Raw genomic sequence first — 21,607 nt, forward strand, 5'->3', positions numbered from 1 at the left:
ACCACAGACAACTAAGATATTTTCTAAACTCATGATTCGTGTGTGTATTGTGCTTCATGCTTTATAACATAGGCAGCGAATGAGATTCATGTCAAATATAGCTTTTTACAACCTTCAGGAGCTGATACGTGAAACGTGACCAGTAAAAATTAGTTTTCTTAAAATATCTGAAAAAGTAAAGGTTTTGGGGTATATGTTTGTTCATAATGCTTATATAAATGTGGTGCTTCTGCTTCTTTTGAGCCCATGTTCAGCTCTCTGCGACATTCAGGAGCCGAGATACTGATTTCCAGGCCTAAAAAGTGGGCGTGGCCATTTCAGAGACTTCCCCCACCTAAAATTTTGGGCTCCTTGCATTTTTTTCTTTATTGGACTCTAAATTAACAGAAAAACATAGGCTCAAATGTGAATGACTTTTTGCAGCCATTTTGCCTTAACTGACTAGACTATGAAGCTGCGGAGGGGGGGCGGTAGCGCGCCTTTAACCTAACACGCCGACCGTCGTTAAAACGACACGAAGAAGAAGAAGAAGAAGAAGAAGAAGAAGAAGAAGAAGAAGAAGAAGAAGAAGAAACCGTGGTCCGCTCGGCGTCTCGTCCAATCAAATCACGTGACGGACTGTCTGCGGGGCTAAAGCTGGCGGCTGTTGAGTTTAGCCAGCCGTTCCGCATTGTTTCGCTTATACTAAGCTAACACCGCTAGCTACATTGATAACTAATTGCGTCGCATTTTTTGTGAGCTTGAACGCTCGCAGTCCCTTTTAAGCCACGGTAACTTGGCTCTTTTGGGGGAACAGTTTTCTCATCATCTCACGTTGGCTGGCGAACGCTGCCCTGTTCTCCATCGTCGGCTGGCTCCGGGGCCTCGTCGCTGCGCGTGCTGTGCCAGCTGTTTGTCAATCACCCAAGTGAGTTCTACTCCGTCGCAGCCGGTGGCAAGACGGTTCAAAGACGCATGTGACTGGCACCGGTGTTGGCAGCACATGACTCGGGCCAGAGAAGGAGGCCGGAAAGGAGCACGGCTTTAGTGAAAGCCTCGCTCAGAGAAGCCCCCCCGTTTAGCCGCCAACAGGGGTTTCTCTGCAGCAAAGCGGTGTTTGAAAGACGGGTCTGCTTCCTCTCGCCTCAGCGTCATCTTGCATCTTTATAGGTCGCTCGCTTGAGCGGTCGTGACGCGGAGGTGAATAGCCATGGCGGCGAAAACATCCCTGTTGAAAGTCATCTTGCTGGGTGACGGCGGTGTGGGGAAGAGCTCGCTCATGAACCGCTACGTCACCAACAAGTTCGACACGCACCTTTTCCACACCATTGGCGTGGAGTTTCTCAATAAGGACCTGGAGGTAGATGGCCACCAGGTCACACTACAAATCTGGGATACGGCTGGCCAAGAGCGCTTCCGCAGCTTGAGGACTCCCTTCTACCGAGGCTCGGACTGCTGTCTGCTCACCTTCAGTGTTGACGACAGCCAGAGCTTTCTCAACTTGGGCAACTGGAAGAAGGAGTTCATTTACTATGCGGATGTTAAGGAGCCCGAGAAGTTCCCATTTGTAGTCTTGGGGAACAAGCTGGATGTGACAGAAAGGCAGGTGTCCTTTGAGGATGCTCAGCAGTGGTGCCAGGAGAATTGCAACTTCCCATACTTTGAGACCAGCGCCAAGGATGCCACCAATGTAGCGGTGGCGTTTGAGGAAGCAGTACGGAGAGTGTTGGCAATGGAGGAGAGGACGGAGCACCTCATACCCACAGACACAGTCAGCCTCCACAGAAAGCCACGACCCACTGCAACCTGCTGTTCCTAACTTCTCATGGTTGTCTTTCACGCCACGTTGCTCTTAGGCTTGATCGATGAGGCTGTAGGCCTGCATACTATTGTAACATTTTTTATTTAACCTAACTGCGCTACTGGCTTTCATATTTGGTGTACTGTTGAGCAGTTTGATAATGCTAGTAGTTTAACTTGTTTCCACTGAAGTAAAGAGAAGACACTAAATCCATCCAGATCTATTACAATAAATACGATAATAAGTCGACAAAAAAAATAAAATAAATTTATTCAGTGCCATCATGGTTCAGAAGTTTGGACTGTGAAGGAGTGGCAGAAGAAGGGACCGCATTTTTTGTCAACTCTGAGATCAGGTGTGGGGAACTAAGTGTTTGTGATGGTCATTTGTGTGACAGGTTTCAGTTCCCTATCAAATTAAAATCTGTTCCTCTTTGTGGAAGACAATGTAAGACACGAAACAATGTTTAGAGCTACAACCTTGACATTAGTGTCACAGGATTTGTAAACCTTTACCAAATGTGAGATCATCCGATGTCCTACATGTTAATATATTGCTATTTATAACATAATGACATAACTGAGAATAATTTATACAGTCTACTAACTTTATTTCTGCAATTCTGAAAGTGATTGAGTTACTACTTTGTGTAATACTAAGATTTGGGTTCTCTGTGTGATTATAACACCTTTTGGCCTTGTAAGTGTATCGTTACTGTTTAGCGTATGGATTATGGTCGTGCTACATGCACAGGAGGATGAGATCCCAAATGATCGGAATTAAAGTTAACATGCATGGCACATTGTGTATTTAAATTTCTGAAAAGTGACAAAGTATTCTAGTTTTACCTTTTATCAGAATTTCAAATCCTTGATTGCAACTTTATAAGAGGAATAATACTTCTTTGAGGGGCTCTGATAAAAGGGTTATAATGTAGAACATTTTGGTCTGTTTTATAAATAAGAATAGATTTTAATATTGAAGCACTGGCAATATTTTGATACTAAATATAGCTGTTATTTTTTTCTATTGATTTGACATTGTAAACATTTACTTTTCACCTTGTCTCGTCCAGTCCTCACTTATATTTAATTTTGGTATGCAAAGTGAAAAACTCAGAGCATTTTCTGTTTTAAAACTATTAATAAAATCATAAAGCACAGTTAACTGCATGCATAAGTAAGAGCCTTTCTGTCCCAAATTTTGAATCCAGTTTTGAGTCTAGGAACCTGATCCTTTCTGTAGCCATTGCAGACATAGTAAGGTGTGTCTGCAATGGCTTCGAGCTATGTCAGCGCACACAACTGCAGTTGAACGGTTCAACAAAATTTATTTTTGGTCATTTATGAGGGACACTGAATAATTGGCGTTTGTCGCCAAGAAATGCTTTCTATTAAACACTTAATCAAGACACCTTCAGACATATAGGCAGACCCCCCCCCCAAAAAAAACATTCAAGAGCTAAAGATGGGCATATTTAAATAAGAATGTTAGTTTTAATATAAGACAAAAATGAGATCTAATAGACAATCCACTTCGAAATTGTTGAAAAGAACTTTATATGATTACAAGTACCACGTCATGCAATGCAGGAAGAAAAAGTATTGACAAATGCACATACACCACACAGTGTTTGAGACATAAAACAGAAGAGAATATATTTACAAAAACAGGACATGTACGGACTATTCTCCGTATTTAGTAATCAACTCAAGAGATGTTTCTTGCCAAGAAACTGGACTTTTCTGTCAAATGCTGTGGAACGAATTGGAGCATTGATTTCATAGAATGGATTCATTGCAAACTGGAAAAGAGAATAGAGTGTTATTAATAAATGATGCATAAAACTACCAAATTATAACTCATGTTTATAGAAGTCATTGTAACAATATGAAGGGGACTCTTACCTTGATGTATAAATCATAAACATCATTAAAGAAGTTTTTGATTCCATCCTCTTGTCGCACATCATGCAGCATGATGAATCTCATATGTATACTAGATCGCTAAGGAAAATAAGACCGACCACAAAATTCTTGAACAACTGATCAACAGTTACTTCTTTGCTTTTATGTACCTTAATGGCACACAAGACACCTCTTGTAAACAGAAATTGTTTTCCAAACAAGCCTTTAAAAACTGAAATTACGAGTGAATGGTTGTCAACTTGAATTGTCATGTCTGACTACATATTTATGATTACCATTGCAGAGATTCTGCCTTGATGCCATGTACTCTGTCTATATGACAAAGTATTACAAATTCAACATTTTGAGAATGTGTTTATCAGTTTAATGGAACAACATCAAATAAATACAGTATTAAAATATACGATGCCTTAAAGAGGAGCAAACTGAACTTGAAACTCACAGAAAGGCCAGGAAATCAGAGGTGGGGTAAAGCATGTGTTGATGAAGAATTAAACAGATAGTTACTTGTCTCGCACAAAACCATGGGGAAATTAATACTAGCACGAGATCCTCATTTCCAATCAACCTATATGTTTTATGTCAAATGTATATATACAGTACTTTGTTAGTTCATCATTATGTTAGTTATGTCATGTTTTCTTTATCTTTCTTAACTATCAAGACATAACCATCAAGACTGTTATAACAGTAATTCTGCTTCGCTAAAAGGAGATGCAGAGAAGGATGAGTGAGATTATTGGGGCGGCAGCCTCCCTAGAAAGTTAACTCCACAATTACATAGACGCCCTGGAAACAATATAGAACATATCATTAGTGGCTCTGTAAATAAATATTTAGAAGGGAAATGGTCATGAAAGGATATGCCCTGCAGTGACAAAGGCAGACACAAACCACTCGTTGAATTTGTCCACAGTTTTCAAGTACATGTTGTTGGAAAGCCACATGTTTTCATCCACCAAATCCAGGGCTGCGTGTGCAATGAACTGGTTCAGGTGACGGTGGTCATCCTGTTAAAGGACAAACACAGAGAACCGAAGAAGCCAGTGATTTCAAAATACCTGACGACATTTTCTGATAAATACATCGAACTCACGCCTTGAAACTGATTTTGTATTTAGAACTAATGTCCATTCAAGGATGCTGCTATCCACTACTTATCTTGTCTTAATGGCTTCGCAATTAAGGTCAGAACGAGCAACGCGTGCCTAATTGTTAGATCTAGTGAACGTCTGCTGGGTTATTTTACAAACGGGCTACGTTACAAAACCGGTCACCTTTGATTCAGCCTTCCCAGTTGGCAAGAACTCCATTTCAAACACAGGGTTGTCATGATGACCAACCATGACAAAATAAAAACTTCCAGACATTTTTTCTCGGCCAGCAAAGACGAGCCGCCCTGAAATGAATGCAAATAAAACATAGACATGGTGGTGTTAAATGGAGCAATCTTCCAAAACTGTCAGAACTGAGTAACGCTAACGTGTAGCACTCGGCAGTAGCACACAGCAAAAACTGTTACGATGTGTTCACGCACTTATTTTGAGCGAGACAAACACATTTTCTCAAATGTTTTATAAATATACCTTACAAGAACGTCACAAATGATCATTATTATTTGGGTTTTTGTTTGATAAAGTAGCCATCTGTTTACCCGTCAAATTGTGTTAGGGGAGCGCTGTCGCACGTCGATGACGTAGAGGTCCCGTATCCCCGCTGTATTTTAATTATTCATGTCCGATGTGTTCATGCACTTATTTTGAGCGAGACAAACACATTTTCTCAAATGTTTTATAAATATACCTTACAAGAACGTCACAAATAATCACTATTATTTGGGTTTTTGTTTGATAAAGTAGCCATCCGTTTACCTGTCAAATTGTGTTCCGGGAGCGCTGTCGCACGTCGATGACGTAGAGGTCCCGTATCCCCGCCGTATTTTAATTATTTATGTCCGATGTGTTCATGCACTTATTTTGAGCGAGACAAACACATTTTCTCAAATGTTTTATAAATATACCTTACAAGAACGTCACAAATAATCACTATCATTTGGGTTTTTGTTTGATAAAGTAGCCATCTGTTTACCTGTCAAATTGTGTTCCGGGAGCGATGTCGCACGTCGATGACGTAGAGGTCCCGTATCGCCGCTGTATTTTAATTATTTATGTCCTTAACGTAAGAAAAACAATATTGAATACATACTTTTTAAACAGACATGAAATAATATGTGGAATTTGGTTTATGTGATTTTCTTTTCATCAAAAATAAAAAAACAGACAGCTACGTCATCATTGTGGGTCAGTCCAGACAACGTTTCAGTTGGCCGAATTTAAAAACCTGCGGGGGTTTGGAAAGACGCTTGGTGGTTACTAGGCGTGAGTCGTCTAATAGTTTAAAGCCTTATAACGCTAAAACGCGTATGTGCCTGGTGTATATCTGGTAGAGTTATACTATTTTAAGATCAGAAGAACATGCACGTTGATACCCAAATACATAGTTTAGCTCGCAAACCGAGTTCTCTTGTAATCCAGTCCTGCGCCGTTACCCCCCCCCCGCCCTTTCTTTTCGCCACATTGAAACAACGACAATCTGAACTGGCCAGTGATCAAATGTGATGATGTCTGCGGCCAAGGAGGAGGCGTTATCCCCAGACGAGCTCAGGAAGAAGCTCTACCAAACTTTCAAAAGTAGAGGAGTACTTAACACTCTCAAAGTAAGTAACTTAGCTCAGTGTTTCTCAACCGGGTGTCCGCGGACCCCTAGTGGTCCGTGGTGTCATTGCAAGGGGTCCGTGAAAATAAAATATCTTTAAAAAAAAGGTCCTATGACATTTATAGAAATAGGATTATTGCACTCAAATGTGACTGAGACCTTTATCTACCTAAACTATAAAGGGTAACATGACTTTTTTCTCTAATTACGTCTGTTTCACAAGTGTAATTTATTGTATTTTAATAAAAGTTACTGCATAAAAATTCTGTTGTTACATATATCTGAAAGTTACTGAATACATATTCTGTTTTGTTACATATATCTGAAAGTTACTGAATACATATTCTGTTTTGTTACATATATCTGAAAGTTACTGAATACATATTGTGTTTTGTTACATATATCTGAAAGTTACTGAATACATATTCTGTTTTGTTACATATATCTGAAAGTTACTGCATAAGAATTCTGTTTTGTTACATATATCTGAAAGTTACTGCATAAGAATTCTGTTTTGTTAACTATATCTAAGTTACAACTGAAAGCTCTTATTTTTGCCCCAAAGAGTGAATAAATGCTATAATGCAATTTAAAATGCAGTTTCTACTGTTTCTACAAATTGCAACCCACTCCCCCAAGATCAGGTGGAGGGGTCCTCAGGGTAGATCCAAAATACGCAGGGGGTCCAGGACCCCAAAAAGGTTTAGAACCACTGACTTAGCTTACCCCATTCACCATTTTACAATCCCAGGTGTAATTGGCTCACACTGTCACAAGACCCTTTTGAGTTTTTTTTGTTCTTCTTGATTTTTTTTTGTTGCTTTGACGCAGACACAGCTGCGAAATCAGCTGATCCAAGAATTAAAACACCCAGTCTTGCACGGTGGCGATGCGGTTCCGAGGCCAGTCGCTGTCAAACCGGACTCTCTAGTGGTCTCGGCCTCCAACAGTATCGTGGCTGATTATCTACAGTCGTCTGGATACGAGTACACCCTGTCTGTGTTCTACCCTGAAAGCGGGCAAAGTAAAGATAAGGTGAACAAAACTATATGGTTCAGCTAATATAGCTTTAACCCTGACAAGCTGCAGATGAAAACAGATATTTCTCACTTCTAACAGTTTTGCTGTAACCAAATCTTGCCAGATTTTCACAACAGAAGACGTTCTTCAGCTTCTTAAAATCAGCCCCGAATCAGCACTCTACAGATCTGTGGTAATGTGTCATATTATGATCTAGAATGTAAAACACTTTTTGTATTGAAATCGATATCATAATAACATTGAGTTGTATTTACTTCGCTTTTCACAGTCTGCAAGTAAACTGAAAGATGAAAGAGGTATGGTCGATATCGATTTTTAGACTGCGTACTACTGCTGTCATCGAATTCTCTGTGCCTGATTTATTGCATATGCTTTCCCATCAACCAGGTTTCCTGATAAGCCTTCTGACACAACTAGCAGACCATCACACACAAAGTCTGCGCTGTGACGCTGACACTCAAACCACCACCATTTCAAGTTTTAGAGAATCTCTTGGTATGTTGAGCAGACGTCTCAAATTGAGCCCTTGTAACTCCTGAGCCTCTTAACATGGAAGGTCTGATACAGAGTATGGAGCATTTTTTCCTTTCACAGTTGACAAGATGAAAATGATTGACCAGGAATATGAGAGCCTCCACTACAGGGGTGACAAATGGGTCTCGTATGAATCGAAACTCGCTGCCTGTAGAAGAGAAATTGAAGCACAGGCGCAAGCAGAAATGAACACAAAGGTAAGCCTCTTTTTGACAAGTTGGTGTGTTTAGTTGTTTTTACACATTTTTTCCCCCAAAGGCAATTCAAAGTGCTAAGGCATAAAAGGCACTGAATAAGTATTAAAGAATAAAACAAATTTTGATAAGAAATTGAAAAATGAAAACCCGAGAAATAGAACAGCATAAAACAAAGTGAACAAGGGTCAGTACAATCTCATGAAAATTATTTCTGAGAGGGATTTATTTGATGATGATGTTTTAACCAGGCAGGTCAGTTAAGAACAAATTTGTATTTACCATGGTAGGTGTGGTGGTGACATGCCTAGGTGTAATGTGCAGTCAAATAAATCTTTGTCTCAGAAAGAGTTCTGTCATAGTTTTTTTTTACTTATGTTTATTGGATTTTGCATTTTACAAATCACAGAATCAACATATGAAATAAATCCAGCATTTTCCCCATCCCTCCCCTGCTCCCTAACATGTCTCCAAACCCGCTCGTCCCCCCCAACATCCTCCAAAATGACATCAAGTACGAATAAATATACGACAGATATACGGTGACCTCATTTTCATAAACACAGACAAGGGAGAAAATACACTCATTTTTATCTTTTTAAACTAATTCTTAATTGGACTGCTACAGTTCTGCTCCAACCAAGAAATAATTAGGTTATGAACTATCCCAATGCATATGTGCCTAAGAAGTTTGCTCCAAAGTTATACATCTATAATATCCATGATTACCCATTACTTATTATAGCAACAGGTTGTATATGACGTGATGTGTAAAGTGTTGTTATTATAAGTAGTTTTGGAAGTTTATGGAAAGTTGTGCATTTGTTTCTTCAGATGCAACATTTCAAAGATGTGGAAATAGCCAAGGTGAAGATGGAAGAAAAAGCCAAATTCCATAAAGAGTTTGAGAAGCTGAGACAAGACATGGAGAGAACTTACGAGTTGAAGACAAAAGAATTGATCAACAGGGAGAAAAATGCCATTGATCGGTTACAAAAACAACAAGAGGTAATATTACTACCAGTCTAAGGCAATGCTCTGTCCAGAAAGAGATTTCTGCAGCAGTAAAGCAATAACAGCTCTTGTTATATTTTCATGTGGTGTTTTTATAAAGCAACATTTAAGAATCTTCTCACCAGACAGCTAATGCCACAATGTGTGTGCTCGGCAAAATTCCAAGTATCATTCCCACAAACAAAAAAATACAATCCAGACTGTAATGACTCATCGAGTAATCTGCAGTTCTTCCTTTTTCTTAGATAGAAGAAAAGAATGTCTATATGCAGAGACAAGCAGTTTTGAAGGAAATTGAAGCAGTGCGGAATAGGGAAAATGAGCTGAAGCTGAGGATGGAGGCGTTTGAGAGGTGGAGTCATCTCACTCAACGCACCATAATAAACAAAGAAGTTAACATTTTCTCCATTAATATATGGAGGTCGTGGGTGTAGTCATTCACGTAATGCACAATAATTACAGGACTTGTGAAATCCACGAGAAGAAGGTGAAGAGCATAGAAGAGCTGCTGAGGAGGAGAGAACTGGCTGTGAAGACTATCGAGGACACCTATGACCAGAAGCTAAAGAATGAACTCTCCAGGTATTGTAACTAAGTAATATCATGTCATCATTGTCATTCAGAAATGCACCAACAAATATTTCAACTAAATGACAACAACATTTATTTGTACTGCACTGTTAACTTGCACCGTAGCTCAAAGTGCCTCACATAATAAAAAGAAACAGAATAAAAACAAAGTTAATAGACACATGAAATGCCAAGATGAGCAATTTTCACACTACTAAGATAGCCAAGTCAAGTCAATTTTATTTGTATAGCCCAATATCACAAATTACAAATTTGCCTCAGTGGGCTTTACAGCAACACAACACAATGACAAAATAAAGAAATAAGCAGGTAAAGGAAAACGAAATGACACAGATAAAAGAGGAAGAAATAAGAATTAGAATATGAAAAACCATGAACATAAAATCAACTTGATTAAAAGACAGGTTAAAAAGATGGGTCTGTAAATTTTTTAAAACTTTTGTAAAAATGTATTTTAAATTTTACTTGTGGGAGGCAATTCCCACCTATGTATAATAAGTAGGCTTGCTTCTTCGGCTCACTTTTTTTAGGGAGTTGTTTCATATCCGATGCGAGGGTCTAAGGACAGGATGTTGTGTTGCTGTAAAGCCCCTTGAGGCAAATCTGTAATTTGTGATATCGGGCTACAAATAAAATTGACTTGACTTGACTTCTCGATGGGTTCGTTTTTCTCATTTTGACCAGAAGATGTCGCTGTAGGTTCAAGTCAAATGAGAGCTTTGCAATATCGTTAATGTACACACAGATCTGATCTGACGTCTACCTTCACTCACTTGGGATGAATATTTGATGAAGGATAATGAGCTGGTGGTTTCATGGGTTTGACAGACAAGCTTCTCTTGGTGAAAGCAGTTCAGAATATACGTAGGCCCTACATAAATTATGTTTCCCAGAGTCTTTTGAGCCCATTGGAGACATGCACCTTAGTTTGGAACGATGGAAAACATGTCATACTCGCTTTCTCATTCAAAGAAAGAATGAAAGCTGAATCACTTCATCTGGACACAGCGTTTATTAAGAGAAATGTTTCATCATCATCTAAGTGACCTCTTCAATCTCAACTGACTGTAGGTACCCCCACCCTTATAAACAATACAGTGACTGCAGGTACCCCACTCTTATAAACAATACAGTCACATAACGACCGAAACCAATGACCAGTTTCATATGCAAGTTGACGTGACCATTAACTAGCGTTACAATGGCTATGTGTACTATTCGCAGAGGACTGGGGAATGGTTGCAATCACAGCATAGTAAGATGGTGACAGATGTACTCTTAAGACCCCCCCCCCCCCCCCCGGGTCAGGGATGGTCGTTCCCTCTTCACATAGATGGCCTCTTTGACTCCCCATTAGACAGATGTATAGACAGATAGATAAATAGACAGACAGATATAGATAGATCACCAGACAGATAGATAGATAGATAGATAGATAGATAGATAGATAGATAGATAGATAGATAGATAGATAGATAGATAGATAGATAGATAGATAGATAGATAGATAACCCAACCCAATTTCCCCTTGGGGATGAATAAAGTATTCTGATCAAGGATGTGCACATCCTCGTCCTTGAAAGCGTGGCCACCGGCCTGTAGACTGTGGAGTCCAGGTCTGACGTGTTAGCTCTCCTGTGTTGTGCCATCCTCTTGGCCAGCGCCTGTTTGGTTTCCCCGATGTACAAGTCATGGCAATCCTCCTGGCACTTAACTGCATACACTATATTTCTCTGTTTGGGCCAGGGGACCCGATCCTTGGGGTGGACCAGTTCTGGTGCAGTGTGTTTTGGGGTTTAAAAGCAACTCAGACACGGTGTTTGGAAATACACGTCTCAACTGTTCCAACACTCCGCCACATACAGAATCACCACTGCTTTACGCTTAGGCAGCTGTTATCCTTCTCCTCTCTACAATTGGCTGGTGTACTGTTTGAGCGTCTTCCTGGCTTTGACAAACACCCAGTTAGGATTAAAAAAAGAAAAGAAGATAGCTTTCTTGTTGTTTCCATAGACAATTACCTATCATAACAGTTACCTAGACTGCCAGCTTTTCAGTTATGTTATTCTGTTTACTTTCAGATCAGCCGTGGTCAACAGTGAGCATCACCCAGATTGTTCAGTGTGCACCTTTGAGTTGCCCTCAGACAAAATGATGCACTGCTGTTGCAGCACTTAAGATGATACTTGGATCTGTGATTTAAAAAAAAAAAATTATGTAGCCTATAGTAATTGAAAGAGTCATGATTTTTTCTTGTCCTCCTTCCTGTTAAATTTTCAGACCTGTTTTATTTTTGTATTCCCAAGATATGAGCTTGAACTGAAGGAGGAATTCATCAAGAGGACGGAAAAGCTGACGGAAAACGAGACCAGAAACAAAGGTTTGTTGTTGAGTTTTATCTGCAGAGCCACAGCTTGCAGTTTTGAGGAAAGAGAAAATAATTTGGGCTCCTTCTTTGGATTTTCTAAAGATGCAAGTGGTCAGAATGTCAAAACAAAAATATCTTGTTATTATTAGGATATTCTCCAAGCTTTTGTTGCTCTCCAGTATACTCCGACCAGAGTATTTTCTTTTCAAATTTACCAATATATCAGTGTGTGAAAGAGGTATTAATGACATGCTTGGGTCAATATCACCGTAGCGGGCCATTCAGCCCTCATAATACTCCCATTCCCCTTATGTCCTGTCATAAATGGTAGACACTCAAGTTGTAGAAATATATATTAGCTGAGCTCCCACACATATATTCAGATAATTATGGGCCAATATTCGGAGAATAAACCATACGATATGTCCACCCTCTGATGGACATATACGTATACTGTTAAATATGTTTTCATTGCAATATTGAGATGAAAATTACATTTTCTGAAAGGGATGAAGTCCCTTTAATAACAAGGTTATTTATTTGCTTTCGAATTATAGATAAATAAAATATTTTATGTATGCCCTGTGATGGCCTGGCGGCCTGTCCAGGGTGTCTCCCTGCCTGCCGCCCAATGACTGCTGGGATAGGCTCCAGCATCCCCGCGACCCTGAGAGCAGGATAAGCGGTTTGGATAATGGATGGATGTTTCTGCATAACTTCCTAGTAACCTGTGATTGAATAACCTTCACATATCTATATATATCTATATATATATCTATATATATATATAGATAGATAGATAGATATATAGATATATATATATATACATTTTTTTTTCAGTTGAATCTGCTCGCATACAAAAGGAGATGGCTGTAATTGATGCCAAAACAGAAGCGCACAACAAAGTCTGTGCTGAGCTGCGAAGGTTGCAGGTGAATCAATCAATGCCTCAAAATATTTGTTGCCGTCCAGGGTGTTGTACATAGTGAGAAATATTCTCTCTGTAGAGCATTTGACACAATAGTTCAATCTTATTTTGTTACGTTTTAATTAAGATCCTTTCTTCATTTTGTACTGTATGAATCTGTTGCAGTTTTGTATTGAATATCAATTTAGCCACCATGCCCACCTCATCTCCTCCTTCTCACGCTGCTCTTTGTTGTTCTGTTTAGACTGAGCTGGACACTTCACAGCAGCAGGTTTCTCTGCTGAATCAACAGAAGGAGCTGCTGAGAGAGAGGCTGGAGACCATGAGCGACTACTCCACCCTTAAGAGAGATAAGGTGGAGCTCCAGGGGCAGCTGCGGCTGCTGAAGAAACAGCTAGAGGAGGCCCAGGAGGAAAATGGGCTCCTCCGTGCAGGTGAGGAAGGGACACTTTTTGGGACGTCCCAGATGTCAAGCTTACTGTCTCCTTCTTCCACATCCCGCTATCGATATCAGCTTTATTTTGTCTGGGAAGACTATACCACAACTTCCTTTCGTGTCAGGAGCGATTTAATTGCTGCGAGCTATTTCTTTGGATTTGTAGCCTGTGCATTTGTAGCCTTTCAAAAGCGAGAGAAGTCAGGTTCCTCCGATGCTTTCAGAGGGCTGGCACTGTGAGTCAGCGTGAGCTGTCAAAGGATTCACTCTAGTGTGAAGCGTTTGGTCTTGTTATCTGTCCAGCTGCTTCTGGCTCGGTGGTTGAGTCATGTTTGGATGTGTCTCGCCTGTCAATGTGGGGCCTCTGGTGCTGTTTGTAGCTTCACAGACAACCTTCTGCAGAGAAAATGGGGAAGGGAGGTGAGGTGATTATTTGAGTGGAGAGGAGAAATAAGTGCAGCGAGGAGGGACAGGGGAGCTCTCTCTCTCTCTCTCTCTCTCTCTCTCTCTCTCTCTCTCTCTCTCTCTCTCTCTCTCTCTCTCTCTCTCTCTCTCTCTCTCTCTCTCTCTCTCTCTCTCCCCGTGGTGGAGAACCAATGTTTTACCTCTATCCGAGGGACACAATGTTCTCGCTGTTAGAGGACAGAGACGGAGGATTAGCACTCCTCTGTCCTCATCGCTAACAGTCGACTTCATTAACCGTGCCACACCATGTGGTCCGCTCGCAGCACAATACATCCAATTCAGAGTGCCAAGTCAGCCAAATGCATACAGGCAAGGACATGAACCAGAGCCCGTTGGACTGACCCGATAAGTCAGACCTCACCTCCTACTTATTACTTGATGCTTTTGGCACAAGTGTTAATCGGAATTTTTTTCCGCAAATACATATAAGATGAAATTTTCCCCTACTCGGCCGTGGAAGAGAAACTTCCCAGTTTATGCTGTGCTGTCACAGATTATGTTCTGACGGATAACACCCTCTCTCAGATTCAGGCAAGCCGTCGAAAGAACAGCTGGTCCTGCAGATGGAGCTGAGGAGGCTTCAGAGCGCTCGCAGGCTGGACGAGGAGGAGTTTGACAACCAGAAGCAGGTGCTGCAGGCGCAGCTCCAGAGCGAGGTCAGTCACACTGCGGCCTTCTCACAAAGTGTGAGAAACAAAGCGGTCCGCTCTTCTCTCGAGCAAATCCGCCTCGCCTCTGAGGGTTGCGTTTTGAATCGCAGCTCCGTTGCGCATCTGGGTTTTCACCGAGCCAGACTCGGTGTGTGTAAAAAGGGTGGCAGGTTGTTGTTTTTTTTTGTGTGCGAGTGCGTTATGTGCCGTTTGTAGACTTTGTCTGCTGTTTTTAACAGGTGGAGCATTGCGCCCAGCTCAGAGCCCAGCTGACCGAGTGTGAGGAGAAGGTGCGGTGGATGACCGCCCACGCCGAGGAAATCAAGATGCAGCTCCGCCAGACTCAGCAAGGTAGCTCCTGAATGGGCGTTTGTGCACGGCTGAACCCTTTCCGCACACAACTGTGTATGCTACGAACGCAGTGACACACAACTAATTCAGCATATCTCATCTTAAATGTCGCTACTTTCCCTTCATCTTGCTTTTCCGGTAAATGTTAATAGAAAATCTGGAACTTATCACCTTAAAGTTTTCTTTTTAGTTGGCATAATAGAAAGTTGATCTTGAAAAAGAAAGGAAAAGAAGCCACTACATTTTTTTGGCTGTAGATGGACACATGGAGTTCTTAGACAGTAGTTTTTACATCACTCTTTTTCCAGTCTGTGCTCTTTTATGGTGGTTTATATCTATTTTAAAACTCCAACTCTATTCTCCTTTTTACTTTTTTTCTCTCTTATGGTGTGTGTGATCCACGCTATGATGGCAGCGCTTGAAAACGAAGTGCTGCGTAACCCAAAGCCCTCTCTAGTGGACCGCTCGGTTCTGGAGCTAACCATTGACAAGATGGTTCCACCTGACATCTATGTGGACAGGGCTCTGATAAGGGGCAGGATGGGTTATGATGATGTGGGTGAAGCAGGTGGGCCATTACGAGGGCACAGGAGCCAGTTGGTTCGGAGCAGCTCTCCGGACTCAGAAACGGAGCTGGTAGCCGGAGCCAAAGCCCGCATCAGGGAGCTGGAGAAGGAAGCTGAGGCCTTGGAGGAGGCTTACAGGAACTACCAGCAGAGGGCAGTGCACACCGCCATCTCACACGTGTTTACCCCGAGACCACGCTCCCCTCAGCGAGCACATCCGTCACGTCTCCCTGACTCACCACAGAGGAGACAAATCCCTCACCGTTCTCGCCCTCAGTCACCCCAGAAACCCCATGTCTCCCCGAGACCACTGTCTCCCCAACGCCAACATGCAACCCACCGTACCGTAGCCACCTCCCCATCCACCTACCACACTAGAACCACCTCACCCACTCCCCAGTCGAGAGCGACCTTCTCGGAGGTCCAGACCCTTCACCGAGAGCAAAGTTTACAGTCTATAGCCGAGCCCCCATTTATGGGAGATGGAGACCCTCAGGACGGCAGCTCTTCTCCCTCAAGACGCCCGTCTTCCACCCCCCACTCCCCCTCCAGAAAGACGAAGCTTCAAACAAAGCTTGCAGAAGGTACTGCAGAGGCTATTTTATCCTGTCAAATCCCTTCAAAGGAATTCGACACTGCAATCCCTTTTATACCTGTCAGGATGTAAACAGTCGGAAGTGTTTCTGTCTTCCCTTTTCATAATGTGTATTCTCCTCCCTCTTGCCCACCATTCAGAGGCCGTTGTGGCTCCAGCTTCATTCCCTGAGCTGTCATCTCAGAGCCGGCTCTCTCCTGTCCCCCATGGCGAGGTGGTGCCCTCGGGGGACTTCCCGCCCAGCTTCACCCCACCTCGCAGCCCTCAGCTCCAGAGCACGGCACGGGACCAGCGCAGGTAGCATCTGGCGTCGCTTTGCCAAGGGCAGAACGGTGTGTTATTTTTAACAGGGGGGACAGTGAATGCTAATGTCTTGTTTTTTCTTCCTATGTCCTCGTTGCCCGCAGTCCACCAAAGGTAGAGAAAGTCTTCTCTAGCTCAGAGTCCTCCCCCCAGCCCGAGAAGATCAGTCTCGAAGACCTCGCCGAGACTCTGTCAGGTACTCTTACACTACACTGGGGTTGTGTTTACTTTGGTTTGTTCACAGCTTTCTTTGTGAAGTATAATGTAATGAAATACTACACCAGTGTGTTCTCACAACGGGTTTCTCGATACACAAATTCTTTCTTATACTAACTGAGGAAAATTGCTGCCACAACTGGGATATTAAAATACAAATTTAACCTCCGTGCATATCTACATACAGACATATTTACGTCCATAAACTCACACGTGACATGACAACACAGGTACAGCTACATATTACATACGTGCATGACAGTCAGTGGGACATGGATAGAGACAAAGACTGTCATTTTCTGTTTAGAGCTGCTATGACACCTGTGATTTGATTTTTTTTCATTGTTTTTTTGTGTAATACACTTCCATTGTACATGACTTGCACACGATAATATCCTGTTTACCTGATAGGACAGAGCTTGGGTCTCCTCAACTGAGATGCAGCAGATATAATATGGACTGTTGTGTTTACCAGGCAGTCTACCGTGACCCTGTTTTTAGATTATACACTCTGCTGACCAGAGTCTCATGTCTCCGTTAAGTACTTTAATGGTTTGTGTGCGTGGGGGAGGACAGAAGCCCTCTCCGTAGGACATGGAGCAGAGATGACAGGTCCCATGTGTCATCTGCACACGCTGCGCCTCCTTTAATGCCACCTGCAGCTTTTCATTTTTTGAACAGAAGACACAGCGCTTTGACTGCAGCCCGGGATAAACAAAACCATAGCAGGACCACATTCAGGACCACATTCCCACTAATGGGACTGTTACAGGAAAAAAAAAATTTTTTTTTGATTTTGAGACACTTAGTAATCCCCGTGGGGAAATTCATGCTCTGCATTTAACCCATCCCAGCTGTGTAGCTAGGACCCGCGGGCAGCCACCATGCAGCGTCCGGGGACCAACTCTAGTTGGTCTTGCCATGCCTTGCTCAGGGGCACAGACAGGAGTATTAACCCTAACATGCACGTCTTATTGATGATGGGGGAAACCGCAGCACCCGGAGGAAACCACCACAGCCACACAGAGGACGGTCCTGGGGTGACCCCCCCCGGGGTTCGAACCCAGGACCTTCTTGCTGTGAGGCGACAGCGCTAACCACTGGACTACCGTGTCACCCAATTAAATTATATCCCATTTAAATCCTCAATAACTTAAAGTCATTTGTTTTTACTGTGGATATATTATGCATAAAGTCATGAAGTGCCTTTTCCCCCATTAATGTAACTGACCCAAAGCATCTCAGGCTCTCACAGGTCCAAAAGTGCTGAAAAAAGTTTCACAAACCAAAGTGGAAGATGTCTTTATAAAATTTAAGCACATTCCATCTCAATTATTCTTTCCTGTAGTTTTGACGTGTGTTGTTAAATGTCTAAAATATGTCATTTAAACAAGTTTGTTGGAGTGACTTGTGCATCCCTGGTTATTTTCCAGCAAATTAACAGTTAAAAAAAAAAATCACAGTAACAGAATGAAGGAAATGCTGTAATGCAGGTTCTGGATTTTAGAACGGCTGTTTTTTAATGAATGTGTGACTGGCCTCCAAAGTGTCCTTTCACTTGCCCCGCACAATGGCGAAGATGAAGGGCAGCTGATTATGTATTCTGTGCTGGTCCTCTTGCTCTGCTGCATTATGGTGGGGCATGAAAAGCTCTCTTTGTGTGTGTGTCTCCCTTCAGAGCCCAGCCACATTCCAGAGCTGCTCCTGGACACGGCCATCCCTCTCTCCGAGGAGGCCCCTCGGGGCCCCTCTGTCCCCCCACCGCAGGCTCCGCGGGACCTCCCAGACACCCAGATACCCACACGGGCCCAGGGGGGTGAGTAGTTGGTCATCCTTGTTCACAGGAGCCAAATCTTAGTTGACCCTTCCAGGCAAGAATGACCCTCTTGTCTTAAAGGGACATACCGGTGTTTTTATGTTTTAGCCCATATACTACAAATATCATCTACTTTACATTTCTCCTGACCATTTTCCAAAGCATACCGTGATGTTTTTCAAACCTTCCAGGGAGCAATTGGTTTGTATTGATTTCAGCACGGTCTGAAAATCAACTTGCAGAGACTTGAAACTTGGTTGAGATGGGTAACCCAATACAGAGGACATTAGTCGACTCTGTTTTGTTTGAGTTACGGTCTCGTCGTGGGACAATGCAGCTGAAAACACAGATTGTTGTGTCTCCCGGGTCTTCTGGGTGGTGTGTTGTTGTGCTGGTGGGAAGCTCGGACAGTCGAGGTTTGAGAGTCAGCTGCCGAAACGGCAACCTTCTTAATGCAAGAAGCCACCACATTTACATTATCCTTCCTCACGACGGCCACGTGTGATCCTTGTTTATCTCCCGGATCTGATTTTATAACAACACGGCTTGTGAACGCAATGCCGTTCAGCAACCGACTCAAATTTCAGACATCTAAGCTTCCAACCAGATTTGGATCACACCCCCCTGGTGAACTCTTCGCATAAGTCCTTGCTTTCAGCGGCATTGTCCTGCACTAACATCCATCCATCCATTATCCAAACCGCTTATCCTGCTCGCAGGGTCGCGGGGATGCTGGAGCCTGTCCCAGCAGTCACTGGGCGGCAGGCGGGGAAACACCCGGGACAGGCCGCCAGGCCATCACAGGGCCCCTGCAATAACATGAGTAGAATGTTCACTGTGATGGATCACCTACCAAACAAGTTTCAAGTCTCTGCTAGTTCATACTGTACTGAAGTTAATGGAAACCTATGGCTGACTGGAAAGTAGGAAACCTGCATCTAAAAAAAACAACAGCATGTGTCGGAAAGTGGTCAGGAGTAATGTCAAGTATGCACCATTTGTAGGAAGTGGACTAAAATGTGCAAAAACACTGATATGTCCCCGTTAAATCTATTGTATGGGTTTTTTTCCTACTAGATCTGCTGTCACGAACACAGTTGTGCGAGCCTTACCAATGCTTGCACCACAATGGAGAGGATGTCTTAGGTCAACCTGTGTGTTTCACAGATGTCCCACAAACCCCGGCAGAGTTGGCCCGACAAACAGATGAAGAGCTGAGATTGGAGAGGAAGGAGCGGGAGGAACGGCGGCAGAGGGAGCTAGAGGAGGCCAAGGAGAGGGAGCAGAAAGAACTGGAGAGATTGGAGAGAGAGATGGTAATGATTACCCCCCCCCCCCCTTCGGCTCGTGGTCCTTCTTAAGGTCTGTTTATATTGGTCTCTTTAACCAAGACGTGACTGAACGATCAATGATTCACGCCGTCCATATCTGACCAGACTCAAGAGGTTGAGCAAGCTGGACATGATGAAGAAGAAGAAGCAGTGAAGGAGAAAATAGCAGGGCAAGGAGAAGAAGAAGAACTGACGATGGAGGAGAAGAGGACTGAGGAGAAATCCCATGGTGGAAACCCCCTGGATCAGTACATGAAGATGGTCCTGGAGGCAAGAGAGAGGGAACAGGCACAGGCGAGTTGCTCATACACACACACACTTTTACCGGAGTGTTTGCTAAATTGGTTTGTTGATCAGAAGCTCAGTTTTTAATGCAGATTGTGTATTAAATGGCATGTTGGATTTGTTTTGTTGTTTTTGTTGTTTTTCAGAACCCTGAAAGAGAGGAACCAGCGTACACAAGCCCCGAGGCCAAGAGTTTGTCTGAAGAGAAGAGTGACAGGTAATTCAAACCATCTCACTGAACTAGACAAAAACAGATGTATCATCCAAATGCGTACGGTATGACCTGATTTAATCACCCGAATGCCAATTCACTGATGTCGCACAATTCTCTGGGTATTTATACGCACCGATTTTCCCCAAGGAAAGTTTTACAGGCAACATCATTCCAATTCTGAAAGTGCTCTTTCTGAAACTGGCGATACGAGTGACAGTGTATGCAGTCATACTTTGTTTTAGCTTTTCAACCCAAGAAAAGCTTATTTCAGAAGCGATAACTGATCTGAATCAGAAAACGTGGCCGTGTCCTAACGCTATTTCATTGGGTTTTCAGGCGCCTTAATTTCTTTCCCCCACAAAATGTGTCCTCAGGGGGGTTTTACATCAGGCTGGTGGGTGTGGGACAAACCCTAACAAAAATAATGGAAAATTAATTTTTCTAAGCTATGGGAAAGACATGTTTGAGGAGTAGAATTAATGAAGCGGGGTTCTGGACACAGCAGAAAACCTTTTAGAAATTCGGAACTTGTTTCACAACAAAGAGCCTCCTGATCTCCATCTTTCGTAGGATTCAATATGCAAGGCAACAATTTAATCTTCTTGCCAGTTGATTTGAGATATACTTTTATTTTTTGTCTCTGTGGGCTTCTGCTAATGAACTTTTGTGTCTTCCCAGCATTGCCGCGTATTCACACGAGGCTCTGGATGATGACTTCTGGTGAACGGCTTCTCTGAAGTGCTAATGAAGACTTGCAATGAACTGAAGAAGCCCCTCGATTCATGTAACCCATTTATCATTTATACCGATGTGAACTTGTAGTAGTAAAGTTATTTATTTTTCCAATATGTTTAGTTGACACTACATTTCTTTTGTCAAACCCACTGCATACATACTAATAAGATGAGATATGGAAAATTGCTCGCACACGGATATCAAACAAAAGGAATGTCCACACTGAGATTTAAGGATGCAGAAATCCATCCATTATCCAGGCCACTTATCCTAACTAGGGTCGCGGGATGCTGGAGCCTATCCCAGCAGTCATCGGGCGGCAGGCGTGGAGACACCCTGGACAGGCCGCCAGTCCATCACAGGGCCGACACATTCACACCTAGGGACAATTTAGTATGGCCGATTCACCTGACCTACATGTCTTTGGACTGTGGGAGGAAACCAGAGCACCCGGAGGAAACCCACGCAGACACGGGGAGAACATGCAAACTCCACACAGAGGACGACCCAGGATGACCCCCAAGGTTTGACAACTCCGGGGCTCGAACCCA

At 42.8% G+C, this 21,607-nt stretch overlaps 3 protein-coding genes across 4 annotated transcripts; 2 read left to right on the forward strand and 1 right to left on the reverse strand.

Moving 5' to 3' along the window:
* The first annotated feature begins 535 nt into the window (after positions 1 to 535).
* Positions 536 to 3,023, forward strand: rab9a (RAB9A, member RAS oncogene family). The gene has a single exon (XM_056289302.1). The coding sequence runs from the start codon at positions 1,190 to 1,192 to the stop codon at positions 1,796 to 1,798; it is 609 nt and encodes a 202-aa protein (XP_056145277.1). The 5' UTR covers positions 536 to 1,189; the 3' UTR covers positions 1,799 to 3,023.
* A 185-nt stretch (positions 3,024 to 3,208) lies between these two features.
* trappc2 (trafficking protein particle complex subunit 2) lies at positions 3,209 to 5,586 on the reverse strand. Of its 2 annotated transcripts, none has more exons than XM_056289304.1 (5): positions 5,580 to 5,586; positions 4,986 to 5,107; positions 4,570 to 4,718; positions 3,688 to 3,769; positions 3,209 to 3,584 (listed from the first exon to the last, which is right to left on the reverse strand). In XM_056289304.1, the coding sequence occupies exons 2-5, from the start codon at positions 5,076 to 5,078 to the stop codon at positions 3,486 to 3,488; spliced, it is 423 nt and encodes a 140-aa protein (XP_056145279.1). In that variant the 5' UTR covers positions 5,079 to 5,107; positions 5,580 to 5,586; the 3' UTR covers positions 3,209 to 3,485. The 2 variants fall into 2 exon arrangements, with proteins under 2 accessions (XP_056145279.1, XP_056145278.1); XM_056289303.1 differs by lacking the exon at positions 5,580 to 5,586 and adding an exon at positions 5,363 to 5,534 and having other exon boundaries at positions 3,218 to 3,584.
* A 742-nt stretch (positions 5,587 to 6,328) lies between these two features.
* On the forward strand, positions 6,329 to 21,142 carry ofd1 (OFD1 centriole and centriolar satellite protein). Its single transcript, XM_056289854.1, has 21 exons — positions 6,329 to 6,424; positions 7,255 to 7,458; positions 7,568 to 7,640; positions 7,828 to 7,959; positions 8,059 to 8,195; positions 9,027 to 9,200; positions 9,452 to 9,558; positions 9,669 to 9,788; positions 12,104 to 12,177; positions 13,006 to 13,097; positions 13,338 to 13,527; positions 14,520 to 14,650; positions 14,884 to 14,995; positions 15,411 to 16,145; positions 16,297 to 16,453; positions 16,564 to 16,655; positions 18,354 to 18,491; positions 19,659 to 19,807; positions 19,928 to 20,116; positions 20,254 to 20,324; positions 21,000 to 21,142. The coding sequence occupies exons 1-21, from the start codon at positions 6,329 to 6,331 to the stop codon at positions 21,043 to 21,045; spliced, it is 3,219 nt and encodes a 1,072-aa protein (XP_056145829.1). The 3' UTR covers positions 21,046 to 21,142.
* Positions 21,143 to 21,607: the final 465 nt, after the last annotated feature.

Source organism: Lampris incognitus, chromosome 11 (genome assembly GCF_029633865.1).
Source record: "Lampris incognitus isolate fLamInc1 chromosome 11, fLamInc1.hap2, whole genome shotgun sequence".
NCBI lineage: Eukaryota > Metazoa > Chordata > Actinopteri > Lampriformes > Lampridae > Lampris > Lampris incognitus.